Source organism: Anabrus simplex, chromosome 2, assembly GCF_040414725.1.
Source record: "Anabrus simplex isolate iqAnaSimp1 chromosome 2, ASM4041472v1, whole genome shotgun sequence".
NCBI lineage: Eukaryota > Metazoa > Arthropoda > Insecta > Orthoptera > Tettigoniidae > Anabrus > Anabrus simplex.
The window spans coordinates 289,948,603-289,965,992 of NC_090266.1; the positions used below are offsets into that span (position 1 = coordinate 289,948,603).

Genomic DNA, 17,390 nt, shown 5'->3' on the forward strand with positions numbered 1-17,390 from the left:
TTGTTGGTACCAACGTGAAACACTACCACCTTCTCCTTCCCCTCCTCCCTCTCTTCTACTTTCCTCAACATCTGTCTCAACCTAATTACTGGATAACACTCTACCCTGGTACCCTTTCCTCCTCACACTTTCCCCACATGTCTAACGATGGAATCCCCCATGACCAGAGCCTCAACCCTACCCACCTCATTTGATCCCCTCCTCTCCTGGTCAGCCCTATCTTTCCTGATGGCTGCAGAAGCTACTTCCTCCTCCCTTTTCTCCTTCCCATGAGCCTGTTCCACCTGTCTTTTCCTATCCTACCTTTTCGCTTCCTCCTACTTCCAAACATCTCACCAACAGTTCACTGTCCCTCATCTCTCTGTTGTTCTACCTGGAGTGACTCGTACCGATTTCGCACAGACATCTGTCCTGAATTCTGATCCTGAATGGAGCCCTTAGCCTGCAATCTCCTTCCCCTTAGAACATTAGACCAGCTATCTTCTACAATTCCCCACTTTCCCTCCCCTCCCTCTTGTACACCTACTGTAACCTGTACATTGTTTGAGGGAGTCCTATCTTCCTTCCTGTCTTCTGTGAGAATCCTAATTATCTCCCTCAAACTTTCCAACTCCTCCTTCATACCCCTCAATGCCTCGCCACACCCACAGTTCGTACACTCGCGCTCCTTAGCCATTCTTTACGGGGAAAAAATGAAAATAAAATAACTTATATGCAAAAAAAAGGTAAATGAACGGAGGGATATATTGTCTAGGATAGTACTTAAAGATCACACGACTGTAAGGTAATTTATATATGACTACACTACAGTAGTACTTAGTCGTACTCTATTATTTATCCTACAACCCCTAACAGGATAAAAACTGCTGTTAATTACTGAAAACACAAGAACTACACAATTCCAAACTGAATTAAGCCTATCCTAATTACAACAACAGTATTTTAGTACGAGTTTCTACGGATACCTCTACTACAGCAGTACTACACAAATATTTTACAATAATAAAATAAGCACACTCTAATAGGATATTACTCGTATACTACTGTACAGTACAGTACACTACAGTAATATTTAAACTACTTTCAGACGTATCCTAATTACGATACCAGTACCGTATGTCACTACTAAGCACAAACAGAAATGAAATTTGCAAGAACTACTGTACTCAAAGATTACCAACGAAGCTAAATGCTTAGACAAATTATTGTTAGTATTACGGTCTAATAGATACACAAGAAAGATAACGCGAATATAGCAGGCAAGATACGGCACTATCTAAATGTACTGTATCTATACTACAATGTATCTACACTACACTGCGTTTGGTTAAATGCTGAAGTATCGAGAGGATTGCCGTACACGAAGAAAAATGCGAATATGACTGGCAAGATACTATCTAATATACCGTATTATACCTTATCTTCACTACAATTCTACTGAAATGTGGTTACGTGATTATTACAGCTGGTGGATTACTATTATTATTCCCTACTCCATGGGACGGAGAATAAAAGTGTCCTTAATTAGGTCTACTGAAAAATACGAGGTTGTCTACAATAATTTCTCAAATATTTCTATCAAAACTACTCCTACTACTCCAGGGACTTGAACTGCAATTACTGGGATACATGAACTTTATTATTATTAACTAACCGCTCATAAATACTGAAAGATCGAGGGAGCGAAATATAAATTACGGGTACTTTATCTACCTACTCAGAAGTACAAATGATTGGAATACAAGGTCAGCCGATTTTTATTTATATTTACTTCACTACACTACTCCCTTTGTTCACGACTGTAGCCAACAATGCAATATTTGAATATGAGGACGACAATAATCAGTAACAATACAACGACTGTTAACTATTACCGTGTAATCTCTTTAACTACCGGTACTTTTTAAATGGAAGTTTACAGGCGTATCGTGTTTTTTAATGTAGTAAATTATTACCTTCTACACAACTCAGTTTTATGTTCCTAGGAAAAACTTTCTGCAGGCAGATTTGAATTTATGAGAGTAAGGTGCCGAATGTCCATTGGGATTGTATTCCAGAGTCTCGATGCGGTAACTAAAAAGGAATGATTGTAGGAATTCGTTCGACTTAGTGGAATTTCAAGTAGGGAACCAGAGCGGGTACTAATTTCATGGAATGAGGAAAGGAAACGAGTGTCATTAGGTGAAAATTCTTTCGTTCATTTATGCGTAGCTAGCCATTCCAATGTTTTGAAATATGGTGTAACGTAAGGTACATTCTGAACATTTTCCTGGTGTGAAATTGGGAAACCACGGAAAACCCTCTTCAGAACAGCCGACAGTGGGGTTCGAACCCACTATCTCTCGAATACTGGATACTGGCCGCACTTAAGCGACTGCAGCTATAGAGCTCGGTCAAATATATTTTATTGGAGTGATAATGTATTTTTATCTTCTCAAATATGTTCAGGCAAAGCAGCTATATCTGTAAATTTACACGTTTATATTTGTGTAAAGACCTCGTGCACCTCGCAGTGTGATATGAAATGTTTGTTTATGCCTACTTTACTCCTTTGATGGAAGGAATTTTAGTTCATTTCCTTTTTTACAAAATGATCCTTCCTAAAATTAGGATACGGGGATTACCAGCGGCAGGGATTATTCGCTTAAATACAGTATCTGCCACTGGGCTCACTGTTTGATGTTCTGGCTATATTAAATAAGACCTTGGAAATGCACCCAATACCCTATCCAGTTTAAACGCCCTAGATCCGCATATTAATTTTACACTGGAATCTGAATCCCAACAGAATCTAAATTATTTAGATTTAAGTATTGCTCGACATCCCAACCGACTATCTTATCATATCTTTAGAAATCCAACTCAAACAGTTAGTACAAACCAAAATTATTCTTTCCATCCCCAATCCCATAAAAAAAAAAGCAGCATACTACAGTATGGTAAATAGAGCATTCACCATACCCTTATCTAAAAGGGACCTTCAAAATTAACTAAATGTTATGTGATCAATCGCTAAATCAAATGGTTATAATGCCCAATTTATCAATAAAATCGTCAACAAAACTAAAACAGTCAAATTTCTTCTTTAAACAGAGAATCTGTACACAAAAAAACATATTCCTCGTTCAGTTCAATAACGTAAGCATATACCAAATTACTAATATTTTCAAGAAACATAACCAACAAATACCTTTAAAAAAAATAACAACAATTCTTCCAATTTCTTCAATACACGTACTGTCAATCAAAGTGATAAGTTTTCTCAATCAGGCGACTAGAAATTGCAATGCAATAGCTGTGAAAGTACATATATATATAACAAACAGGACATAATTTTTCAATAAGATATATGGAACATGTCATTGCTTCAAGATACAATAGTTTCTCTGGCGTGGCACAACACATGGTAGACTTACCACATAACTTGACATCAATTGACCAAGATCTAAGCATAGTAAAAGTGGATAAAAAGGGCACCATTCTCAATATATTGGAAAACTGTTATATTCATTTAGAACAGTACTGCAACCCTAACCATAATATTAATGCAATTTAAATAATCTAATATTCTGTTTGATATAATCATTCCTGTATACACAAAGTATAAACGGAAAGAAGACACATTAGCCCACCAATCGGTTCAAATCAACCTACCCGCCCCCCACCCGCCCTTCCTCACACATCTCTCCTCCAATCCCTGCTATCATAAGCTATACTCTTGCTCCCTCTCAACAATCAGTCAGGTGTTGGTATCCGTACAAGGTGCACGCAACTTACGAAGAACATATGGATGAGTCTCATATAGCTATACATATTAATCTCGATCTTCTAGCTTTCCTTCCTTTCTCAATAATTTACTTCAAATTATTTTCTTTTCAGATATTCACTTCAAAACAAATTAAAGAATAGATCACTACATCTGATGAAAAGGAATACCTATTCCGATTACGAATTTTCCCCGTAAAGCTAAATAAATCATTACCCATATTACTATTGAACAAACATAAATTATCAGTCAAGTTGCTTGTCTGCACAGATAAAGATACCAACTCTCAGATCAACTCAAGAACATTGGCTGCTGTAGGGACGACAAAATAGTTCGGCATCAACCACAGCAGTTTTGATGTGTCATTTAGTTTCGAGTTTGGATATGTTGTTCAGACTTCATCAATATTTTAAATTAAGACTGTAAATTGTGTCATACCAGTGTGTGAATATTATTATTGGTTATATGTGTGGTTATGTCTTCCAGTTGGCTGAAGATGACCCAATATATATGGGGTCGAAACTAGTCCCAGTTTTATAAAACAATATACAAGCTAATGGTATTGAATAGGTGGGCCCTTCCTACCCTTTGATAGTGAGTAACTGTTCAGCGCAACTGGATTTGTACTATCAAACAAGGTAGTTTGCAGATGTAGCCAACTGACAGATTATTAAATAAGTTATTTAAATTCATTTCAATTTTTTTAATTATCATATTTCCTCGTGTATTAGACTCTCCCTAGCTTTTCGAGACAAAGAAAATAAAGCTTGCATATAAGATCCCCCTTCCAACGTAATTCGTCAGAGAAGAAGCAGGTACAGGCCGTACTGCATCTCCGATGACAAAACACAAATTTGTGAATAGTTTCATCCGTCTTGCCCACACAATGAAAATGCATCAAAGTCATGTGGTACGTCTTGTGTTTCATAGTTAGTAAATATCCACTTCCGCAGTGTACTGCAGCTCTGATGATGTTACACAAATGGGTAAACAGTCTCTTATACAGTCAAAACTGGTTAGGACTTTTTGTGGAGACCAAAAGAAATGTCATAAAGAGAGAACATGCTAATAAATGAAAAGCAATATTGCTGTTAGATTTAAGGTTAGGTGTGAACGTAAAAATAATTATGATAAAAACGAAGAAACAAGTGTCTACAATTATAATTAATGAATTAAAGAATTAATACATTTTAAGAACACCAACACAGTAAAACATCAAGGAAAAAGTTCTTAGAAACGTGAACTATACATGTCGCTTATGTTTGAAGTTATCATAGGAATGTCTAACATCTGGACGATTTGCACACTTTTCTTGTGTGGATTAGCATCCACTTTCTCAATATACTTCATTACGTTTTCATCAGCATCTTGACTGCAACCCGTTTGAGGGGTATACACTTGCACCAGTATCAGCTTCTCTTTCCCAAGGTGAACTGTTGCCTTTATAATCCTCTCATTGATGCACTGTATTCCTGTAATACCATCTAACTCTTTTGACAATATCAATCCTACTCCATTTCTCACCTCTCTCTTGTTACCATTCCAGTAGACGGTATAGTTTTTCTTCAACTCTTTCTTCCCTTTACCTTTCCATTTAGTTTCAGTCAATCCTAGGATTGATATTTTTCTTCTCTCCATTATGTCCACTAACACTTCCCGTTTACCAGTCAAACTCAGTATTGTGTCGGTGCGACGTAAAAATAAAAAATAAAAAACCTCAGTACACTGATTGTTCCAATTTAAGTGTGTTATCTTCTCCGGGGTGGTTGCATAATCGCAAGGCCTGGCCAATCATCAGGCTGTAAGCCATCATACCTGGCATGGGTCTGCGGGTGCTGCTGTCTACTCCGAGGTCTTTCTTTGCATCCGAGGCTCATATAAGTGTTGAAAGCAATTGCAGTTGCTCTCCAGCTGACTTGCTAGGCCTAATGTGAGAGAAGATTTTCTGTTAGGGTTATCTACCTTAGCTCTTTGCAGTTCCCTGCCACATCTGCTAGGCAGCAGCTTCCTGTTGAATTTATGTGTCATTTCCTACACAATGGCTTCAACAAGCCCCTAATAGTGAACTCCTCTGCCGATAGCCATTGGTTCTCCCTTAATTTGTTAGGTTTGGTAATGGCCGCCCAACCCTCGGCCAGACAGTTGCAGGTAGTACTGTCTAATGTCACATGTGGTAGCAGGATGTACCTGACTTGACCAATATATAAAGTATAATTATTTTCTGCATATTGCATTGGCATCGTTTGTGTTATGCTTTTCTGCCTATTGCATTAACATCGTTTGTGAACAGATTCCCTACGTTTAAAATAATGTTCATCAATTGAGTACGGCACTCGTCTTTTATTTATATAGTGAGGCAATTTGACTTGCTTCCTTTCATATTGTGTAACTAAATCTGACAAAATAAATAAAAATGATGCATAAGGTGACAAAAAAGTACAAAGGGAATTTTTGTGGCAAGAAAAATTGTGATTCATATATGTGAGAACGGATGAATCGACTTCATCTTTAGCGTGAGCATTGAGCGAACACCTTAGTAGGCTCGGCTGATGCTGGGTTAACAAGTAAATGTAATTGTGGATCTTTCTGAGGGCAGAGTGTACAGTTTTGCAAAATTTAAGAACGACCTTATAAGTACATGACTGAGAGACGTGAATTATGTTAGGGTGTGTTGAGTAAAACCATTTTAGAGAACACAAAGGAACTTAGAAAGGAGGGTCTTTTCTGTTAACAGTGGAACTTTTATCGATGAAATTAATTTTGCTTATAAAGGCATATATCTATTTCACATCTCCCTGGTGCCTTGGAAGAAGAGTTTACGGATTTTCGTTGCTACGTTATTTGTTTTCTGAAGCAAAATTCCTATTGGCTTTCTCAGATTGGGGTTCCTGAAAATATGCTCATGTATTTTGAAATGTTACTAGAGAATATGTTTCACTTTAAGGCCACTAAAAAGCCTTATCATCTGAACAAGTGGTAAAGAAAAGCAATGCTGCATGGTAATGGTATGCCTCGTAGCTGATGGAACCAAACTCCCTCCAGTTTTGGTTCTGGAAAGAAAAACATTTCCAGAAAGAAACTTGCTACTTGGTATTTTCATTTGAACACAAGAATCCAGCTGGATGGACTGTGTGTTAATTGAGGGTGGAGTGAAGTGAGTATAGCAATATCACCCAGATATTTCAGTGCGGAAGAAGAGCCTGTTTCTGCCAGACAGTTATCATGGGCACACTAGAGGTTATTTTACATGTTATGAATCTCATTATGATAGCCGTATTGGAGTATAGAATGTAAAAGTTTCAAACAAATTTATTTAAAAACCACCATTCCAATACTTTAAAATCTCTAAGATACAAATACTACATACATGTTAAAATGGGACATGTTTCGCTTAGGCTTTGTAAGCATCTTCAGCCATACTTAATCTAAAGCTAAGCCAGGGCCCTGAACTGGGTTTCTCATTAAAGTATAATAATACAAGATAAAATAGTCATAAAATCTAGTTTGTGGAAAAAGCAATACTTAAATGCAAATAAAATTCAATAATGAAATTGTCATAGTATTATATATACATGGAATGAATACTAGTGTTCATCTAAAAAAGTACACGTTAGTTATTTGTAGAATGAGACAGTCATAATGATCTGACATACATTTGGATTGTGCAGATTGCTCGACATTAATGAAGCGTGGATTGATTAAAAATGTCAAAAAATAAAACTTTGAGCGTTTTTGACTGAGAATCAGGTACATAGAATACAGTAGAGTTGTTGTCTCCAAGTGGTTGCGTAATAAGGTCAAAAGACGCTTGAAGCATCAGTATAGAAGTGTTGTGTCTCCTTCTAGTATAATCCTTGTAATAGATTGTAGTCGCGAGCTGTCTAGCGTAGATTCAACAAATAGGGAGTTCAATAAAGCCTTAGATGTGGGAGAATTCGCAATGTAGCGCGTGTTGAAAACCCTAATGTTGACAGAGAGGTGACTAGTCTTCTTGGTTGTTTGAGACGATTGATTTTTTTTATAGAACAAATTAACTGAGTTGAAACTGAAATGAAATGGCTTCCACTATAACAAAATATGTATGGGAAGGTAACTGTGATGAAAGTTTCTAAAGCAGTAGCTCTGATGCTTAATTGTGACAGATTTGTACATAAAACTAATTTTATTTTCCATTTATGTGGTATTTTTCTTATTTTTAAAGTTTGTGAAATTAGGAATTTTGTGGCTCATTTGCAGAAATTCTGGCATTACCTGTAACGATATATTTCAGCAACAGTGTATTCATTTCCTTTCTCTTCTACAGACTTAGCAGCAATGAGGTAGTTTCTGCCTCTGCATGCTAACAACTGGATCCTGTCTCAACTTCTGAAAGATAATCTGTGATTTAGTAACTTTAAAACTACTTTTTGAAGAAGTTGAGGTGGTTTCATTGAGGGAGATCTACGATTCTACTGTTGGAAAAGACTCCTGGCCATTTGGGTATTACGAGATGTCTCGGTTAGATTCTTATGCATATTATAAACCCAGAATAGTATTCTGTCCTTTCCTAGAGAGCCAGTTTAGAAAATTAAATTTCTTCTTGAAAATCAATATCTGTTATTTCTAGAACTGCTGTTATTTTACATTGTTACTTTCTTTTAGCTCTCCAGTCGGTTTTAGAAATGAGAATCCCATGAGACAGTTTTTAATTGATTTATGTCTGCAGTTTTCAAGAAGGAACCCTATGTCATCAATTTTGTCCTCTGTTAGCACAAATTTATTCTCAAATTAATTGGATTCTCACTCTGTCGTGACAGTTTTGAAGGGACAGGCACAGTGAATCTTGTTCATCCCACAAGTGGTTTCACATACCTAGATACATTTGCTTCTTCAAATCCTGACGAATGCTGAAATAGTACCCAACATATAAGCCAATCTGCTCTTCATTCTGTATCTTAGGCCAAATTAATATCAAATGTCATGCAAGTACAGCCATGCATGTAACCAATTTTTTTACTTGTAAGTACACAGCAGTCTTGATTTGATGTTTACAGCCTCTTACTTGAATCAGCATCATTAATTATAAATAACCGCATAGAATTGGAATACTTTTTTTTTGTAAAAAATGTGCGTTATTTACCATATTCATCCTTCTCCAGCCATTCTTTCTTGTTCAGTGATTAAAGTACTTTGTATACCTGCTTATTGTGATATAGTTTGAACTGTTCCCATTTTCTTGTGGTAGTAATTATTTATTATTAATGAGTAAATTTTGTTTTATCTCCAGCAAATTCTCCAAGACAACCCCATTGGAATCAGGTTTCTGGTTTCAACTCCAACTATAATCAAGCATCGCCTGCAAGTTATGGACAGGCATCTCCATCATATCCTAGTCCATGTGGGTCACGGAATACACCACAGGGCAGTCCAGCTCCTCCAGCTTCAGCTCGTCTACCTCTCCCTCCGCCTGCGGAGAGTGCTGCTTGTGCCGGAGTTGGGGTGAATCAGGTTGTTAAGAGTCCTAGACTTACAACTGTTCCAGCTCAGGTGACGCATATTTCTTCACGGGTTGTATCGGAACAAACATCTCCTCATAGGGTTTCTGTTATTACGGAACAGTCGAAGTTGACACTCCATAGTGATAGTACGCAAAATCATAATGGCGGTGAAGTAAGTACTTTCTTTAATAGTAGACAACAAATTATATCGAACCAAGTGAGTGGTGAAAACTGTGATGGTGTTGATAGTGGATGTGATGGTGTAAAGGAATGCAGTGATGTGTCGAGTGTGAAAGAAGATTGTAAAGTGGATTTTTCTCCTGTGGGTGGTAGTTTAAGTGTAGGGTTACCTCAGGATCTGACTAGACCAATTTCTGAAGTATCTACGTTATCCAGCATTCCTAGGACACATACAACACACATGTCTGGTGAGTTATTTCTAGTCAAAATTACCTCCGGTATTATTTCTAGGAGTGATGTGACGTGGTGAATATCTTTGAGTGTTAGATAGTGTTAGTTAATTTACCATGGTACTTGACGAGACCAGTTACCGATAAATCCAGTATCCTTCATCCATAGGATTTACGCATCGCGAGCCTGGTGAGTTGACCTCAGAAGTTAGATCCTGGAAATTTCTTGAATGCTGAAGGGGTGTGTGTCTTAAAAATTTTGATTGCCTGATGTATAGTTTTTACCGGTTTACCTCCTTGTCATATAGTGATTCATGCATAAGAACATTCCATTTAATGTTTTCCTACCTAAATTTAGTTGAAGCTGAAGAAAACTCCACCAGAATAATATTTTTATTTACAATTTAAAGTAGTTTCCAGCACTAGAATGCTGTTAAACAGTGAACACAATATATTTCTCAATACAGTTCACTAATTAGTGCTGGCCTGTTTCATTACAATGCCTTGCGTTTTTTAATAGTGTGTGGAATTTGCAAGTTGCAGTGTTAGTTGTTTTGTTTGTGATAATTATGATCTCCGAATTTGAAAATTGACATGAACGTGGCACAGTATGCCTAGTGTTAAGTTATATGCGGTTGTAAATACACGGTGTTGCCACGTTTATAGAACATTGTTGCATGGAAAACAATTGCGATACAATTTTTGGATTTGTTGAAAATTATCTTGAAACTTTGAACAAACGTAAGGCATTGTGAATTCCTGATAAATTAAGTGCAATCAATCAAGAGGAAAGTCATCAACATACAACTTGCATTACCTCAGAGAATATATTAGGCTTACCAGTGTCAAATGTGAATAATATAATGATATATAAAGATGACATAAAGGATCGAGGGAGAAACATCATAAGTAACAGAAACAGGATAAAACTGGTAAAAATAGCTGAAGCAGTTCTCTGGAATGATTTCATATGCAGAAAATGGGTTTTAAGGTACTTATTTCCTCTCAGTCATGAAATGATTGGATTGATTCACAATATTTTGTAAACAGGGTATTAAATTGGAAAATGAAAAAATTTGGATGAAGAACAGGTGAGCTCTTGGAAATTGGTTGTATTGGCATCTCTAATACTATAATATGGGCCATAAGACATATTTTATGCTAACAAATTTTAATTTTACTTGCTTACCAGTATTTACTTACTTTCTTCTAGATACAATATAAGCTTTTTAAAAGTGGGGGAAACTTCCTTATGTCCCTCGAAAGAAGGAATTATTCTTTGTCCGCATATGTTAATGTGAGTGGTCAGAAATGCTTTCTGTATAACAAGAACCTTAAGAAACTAAGATGTCCCAAAAACATTTCTCTCTTCCATACATTTGCAGGATTAGTGGTGTATTTATGACCAGTGCATTGTTGAAATAGAAATAGAACAATAGTTTTTCAAAGTGTTGTGCTCTCGAAAGATGTCGTGTGCAATTTAAATAGTGTTTAGGTGGTGATATTATTTGAAAACTCACCAGCTGTTCTTTAATGTATGTACCAGTGAATCTGCTCAGCACTGACACTTACTGCAAGCTCCTTTTATGGAGATTCTTACATGTTGCAGATGAGAAACAAGTATGCTACAGTAGGTGTCATTATTTGATGCTGTTCTAAACTTGATATCATGGGATATATGTCCAGGTACGATATGAAATATTTCTGATCGACTGTATTCCATGAACTGAGGAGAATTGGAAGACAAGAAGACATAGATTATAAGGATGGAAAACAACATTGAGGAAAAGTTACTTGGCAACATTCTTTCACATCTAAATTTGAATAGGTAGTGAATGCAGAAGACAAATCTTACACCTTGAATATTAAGAAATTGAATATTATAAATTGTTAGATAGGAATAAAGATAAAAAGGAAAAAAAAAAGAAGATAATACGGTGGCTTTGAAATGCAGATCATTCTCAACTTCAGAGTGAAACTCAATGTTTTCAAAGCATATTTTTGCTTCCTTAGTGTTATTGAAGGAGTTCCTGGTACAGTGACTGGAAGTCTTCTCGATTAAAGAAATTTTCCCAGAAATCTTTGTAGAAATAAATAGAATGAATAATATGATATTTCAAGGTGTGAAAAATGTACCTGTTTCTTGCCTTAATTATAGTGTTCATAAATAGTGAGATGTTTATGAAAAATGAAGGTAAGTTTGTGCTCACTATGTTTTTATTACATTGTTTTCCTCCTGATATTTGCAGGTGGCCATAAGCATATTCCATTCAAGTTTTATTGTGGTTATATTGCTGTAAATATTGCTGCAGTTATGCATTACATTTTTGTGACACTTTCTCTTGTCAGAAGTTTGTATATATTGGACCCTTTTGTAAATGTTTTAGGAGGGAACTACACTGAAAAAAGTAGCATAGTTCTAACCAAAGACGTAAATCTTATTTGTCTGGACTGTTGAGTGTGCAGATGAATACCTTCGTGCATCACTGTGTTGGGGCACTTCAGTTTCAAATGCATGGTTAGCATATCCTAGTGTTTATAGTTACATGTGTGCTTTTGTATTCAATTTCGCCGGTTAGTAGATCTGTTATAGTATTATGCGTGATGAATTTACAATATACAGGGTCTTTATTTATGCTTGGCAGGGACTTTCTCGCTCGACCTTGGCTGCCAGTGACAGTTCAGTTGCCGGCTACCACGCGTGCGTATATACGACAGAATATGGTGCTCAAAATCATTATCATGCATTTTACTCACTATGTTTACAGTTTATGCTCAAAAATCATCATCATGCATTATTTGAAGATTTGCATGATTTTTACAGTTTATGCTCAAAATGTTCCCCATGCACTGCCAAAATAATCGGCATCTCCTAATGAAGTTTTCGGTTACTCTACCAAGTTCCTTAGCATGGATGGATGCAATTGCAACTCTTATATTGTCTTCAAGTTCATCTAGTGTGTGAGGGTTGTTCCCATAAACTACATTTTTTAACATTCCCCACAAATAAAAATCACATGCTGTTAAATCTGGGCTATGAGGGGCCACATATTTTTACGTATGATCCTCGTAGCAAACACGCTTCAGTAAGGAGATAAAGACCTTTACGTCTATTTTTATTGTTTACTGAACCTGTAGGTTTGAATTTCTTGGCCAGTTGTTTTATTGTCTGATTGATAGGAATGGGTCTCCCTGGAAATTTTGCTTGAAACTTTTGTTTTGTCCTAGCGCACGATTTTCTGCACTTAATGTAAGTATTGTGCAGATATACACATTCACGTAATGAATATTTCACATACATTACCGCACTATACACAATGGCAATAAAACACTATACAATACAACATACAGTACGCAGTAGCTTCATTGAACACCCTACTATCTTGGAGCTCAGCTTTCAGCAACTGCCAAGTGCCGGAAACTGCGCGCGCCAGTGGCCGGTAGCGACCTGTCATCGGCGGCCAAGTTCGAGCGATAAAGTCCCTGCCAAGCATAAATAAAGACCCTGTATTACCTACAATTTCCAGTGAATAAAATGCCATAAATTTCACTTTTGTTCCGTATTGAAGTGCAGTTATAAGAAATAAGATTGGTCGGCAAGTTAGGGTGTAGGCCGCAAGTGTGGAATGGAAAAGTATTCAAAAGAGCGACGTCTTATGCAGCTTTTAACTGTACAGTTTGCTATCATAAAGATCTGGTATTTATTTTAACAAGGTAGTAAAACTTGAACTGTTATAAATTACTTCCAATTATCATAGTCAAAAATTAAGTAGGCTGTAGGGTTGTAAATTAAAAGAACATAATGGACACGGCATTTTCGAGGTTTATGCATCTTCTTTTCTCTTTTTCTCCTTCTCCTTCTACCGGGCTGAGTGGCTCAGATGGTTAAGGCACTGGCCTTCTGACTGCAACTTGGCAGGTTTAATCCTGGCTCAGTCTGGTGATACTTGAAGGTGCTCGAATACGTCTGCCTCGTGTCGGTAGATTTACTGGCACATAAAAGATCTCCTGCGGGACTAAGTTCTGGCACTTTGGTGTCTCCAAAAACCGTAAAAGTAGTTAATGGGATGTAAAACAAAATAAAATTTCTTCTTCTCCTTCTTCCTCTTCTACTTGGGCTTTTTCAGATTCATTAGGGGATAGTTCTAAGAAGTATGCAGCTATTCTGAAAATGTATATACATTTTTCTTGCAGATTGTGTACTGGTACTAATATATCGATAAATGTGAGACTGGAATCCAGAAACTTTTATCAAGCTTGATAAAACCTATCTAATTTTAGGGCAAAGTATTGCTTCAAATTATCAAATATTATCTCTAAAATGATTAATTAGTACTGTACATCTTAAATTTTCATTTTTGTTTTAACCCCTACTTGATAATTTTAAACAATGTGAAATACACTATTTCCAAAATGTCTGACAAGGCCTAACTTGAAATCTACATAAAGGTCATTACAAGCCTGTGACTTCTACTTTGTACTAAAAGAACACTGATAAAAATGTCTGTTCGGCTATGACATTCTTTTTTTTTTTCTGATGTGAATCATAATTCTCATTTTATATAAAAATTAGAATGCTTTCACTTTTAATTTGTGATCATGTATTCCCCTTTCAGTTTGAGTTTGTTAAACCAGTAATATCAATACTATAATAATATGCCCATGCTCCCACTAATGATAAAAACAACTCCCAAAAGACCATGAGGAAACAGCAGTACTTTGGGAACTATTGGACCAGACCGCCGGCCCTGTGGTGTAGAGGTAGCGTGCCTGCCTCTTACCCGGAGCCCTCGGGTTCGATTCCCGGCCACGTCAGGGATTTAGCAGCCCCAGTCTAGAAAGCCAAGGATATCGGCCGAGAGGATTCGTCGTGCTGACCACACGACACCTCGTAATCTGCTGGCCTTTGGGCTGAGCAGTGGTCACTTGGTAGGCCAAGGCCCTTCAAGTGCTGTAGTGCCATGTTTTTTTGTTTTTGGACCAGACCATAGATAATATCCCCAAGCACCATGTAAAATTATTAACAGGCGACTTCAACGCTCAACTAGGCGGAGAAAGAAATTACCATGACATCATCGGAAAATGGCCAGCAGACAAGAAAACGAATAAAAATGGAGAGAGACTAGTTGACCTATGTAGAAACCATAACTTCCATGTAAAATGGGCCCAAAATTTCAATTTTAAATTTTTCTTTTATTTAGTTGTAGAACTAATTGACAATATGTTCCCTAAGTTTCAAGGATGAAATCGCATCTGAACTGCCTGAAAAATAATAATTAAATGTGTGACGCGACCTTACTGCCACGCCCACTTTTGAAGCGTTACTTCAATACCAGCTCGGTGAAGAACGATTCCATGGATTTCTTTCAAGCAAACTTGCACGGGATACATTTAGAAGGCTGTGATACATACTCTTTGGTTTTATACATCATCCGTGACTGTGTTCCGCATGCCGCATCTTAGAAACAATACCAAACCAGCTGCTTTGTTTATGAAGAAGCAATACATTCTTGTTTTGCCTTTTGCTACTGACGGAGATTTACGAAAGTGTTCGATTCTTTCATCATTCAATAATGCTATGGTCACAAAGAGTGTATAGGAGACTAGATAACCTGATTTTGCAGAAGTTAGTGAACGCAAGACATGAGAAACAAACCAGGAATGAGGTTAGGTCCAAGGTAAGAGCTGTATGGGATACATATTTTCACATGGTGTAAACAGATAAACAACCAATTCTTAATCTGTGCCACATTAGCTGCTGTAAATATCTACAGGCTCAGAGGGGACCCCTACATCGACAAGCAGAGGCTTCCAAAATGTATCCTGCATGTTGTCAAGCCCACTTACAGGTTTCTGGCCGATCCTGAACTTCTCAAAAAGTGTGTTCTTGGCCAAACCCAAATCCAAATTAATCTCTAAATTGACTCGTAAGGAAACGATGCCCTAAAACCACATTTGCATCTGCTACAGTTGTCAGAATTGCAACGTATGATACAGTTCTTGTATTTAATGGTGGGAACTTAGCGAGGATGAAGGTTTTAGAGCGAATGGGCTTTAAGGTAGGAATTTTCACCTGTGAGCTTGCATCCGGGAGATAGTAGGTTCGAATCCCACTATCAGCAGCCCTGAAATTGGTTTTCCGTGGTTTCCCATTTTCACACCAGGCAAATGCTGGGGCTGTACCTTAATTAAGGCCACGGCCGCTTCCTTCCAACTCCTAGGCCTTTCCTATCCCATCGTCGCCATAAGACCTTTCTGTGTCGGTGCGACGTAAAGCCCATAGCAGAAAAAAAAGGAATTTTCACTCAAGACATCTTGAGAAAAATAGATTTACAGCACCTCTCTGCATCTGAAAAGTCAGTTGAAGACCTGATAAAGCAAAGAAGGCAGAAAACAAGAAACTAAAAGAAAAGTCTTGAAGGAAATGAGGATACTCAGTACAGTTCTGGAGCCTTTTAATAAACAGAATTGCAAGGAAAAAGTTAAGTTCAACTTTAAAGTGTATTTTCTCAGAATGACCATTTCCGTTATTAAAGTACACCTTTCTCAGAAACTGGAAAAGATAGAGCCATGATTTTTGGCATCCCCATTGCTGTGTGTATAACAAACATATACACAGGGCTAAATTTTAATATCATTCCTGTACGCCGAGATAATACAATAAAAAATATAGATTTTTTTATGAATATTTTTTCAGTTTACAAAATAATAATTAAACATCAAATTAATTAAATATCATTGTACTGTATTTAAAAATGCTTCTGTGGAGTTGTTTCTATACATATTGAGGTTACACTGTACAATTTTCCTGACAATTTGTTGATCACGGGGTCATAAAATTTATAAATTGCAAAACGCTTCAATTTAATTTTGCTTAAGTTACGAAAAATAGTGAAAAACAGTTAACCATTCTTAACCTCTGTACAAAGTTTCAGTTGTGTACCTTACAAATTGTGGATTTGGTGAATGATTATATTTGCACATGTATTTCATGCACATCCCCCCTTAATCTCAAAATCTACATGTTTTAAGAGAAAACCTCAAAAACTCAAAACATGGAAACACCCTTTTTTTCTCCTCTATTTGTTTAATGTCGCACTGACACATCGAAGGTTTTCGGCGACGGAAGGGTGGGAGATTGGGAAGGTAGCGGCCGTGGCCTTCATTAAGCTACAGCTCCAGCATTTGCCTGGTGTGAAAATGGGAAACCACGGAAAAGCATCTTCAAGGCTGCCGACAGTGGGGTTCAAGCCCACTACCTCCCGAATGCAAGCTCACAGCACGTGACCCTAACCACACGGCCACTTAGAAACACCCTGATTACACTAAGGGAGAATGGCAACTGGATCACATCTGCATGGACAAATACCACCACAAAGAGATCTATAACATCAAAGTCCTCCAAGCAAAAGACACAGGTTCAGATCACTACGTAGTTAAAATAAAAATTAAACTCGCTCCCCAGAGGAGACAACAAAAGCAAGCTCCTGAAACTAAAAGAAAAATAGATCCTACCCAGATAATCAACAATGAGAATTATCAAAAAGCAACTGTGAAAATAAAAATCATGGATAAATTTGAAGACAGTACACAACCTTAAACAAATTACAGAAGACCTGGCTCCAATTAAACCATGTAAAAAACACCATTGGTGGAACAGTGAATGTGATGAAACAGTGGAGAAAAGACATCAGGCATGGCTATTACATCAGTCCCAAAAATCAGAAATATCCTATC

The 17,390-nt window shown here is 37.1% G+C and overlaps 1 protein-coding gene across 2 annotated transcripts in view; it reads left to right on the plus strand.

The window, feature by feature from the left end:
* Nipped-B (Nipped-B cohesin loading factor) overlaps window positions 1–17,390 on the plus strand; it is an 804,192-nt gene that overhangs the window by 288,616 nt on the left and 498,186 nt on the right. The window contains exon 12 of one of the 2 annotated variants that reach the window (XM_068226150.1): window positions 9,033–9,671. The exons of the other annotated variant lie outside the window; for it this stretch is intronic. Within the exon in view, the coding sequence (XP_068082251.1) occupies window positions 9,033–9,671 (639 nt within the window). The remainder of the gene's footprint in view (window positions 1–9,032; window positions 9,672–17,390) is intronic. 2 annotated transcript variants of the gene reach the window in all.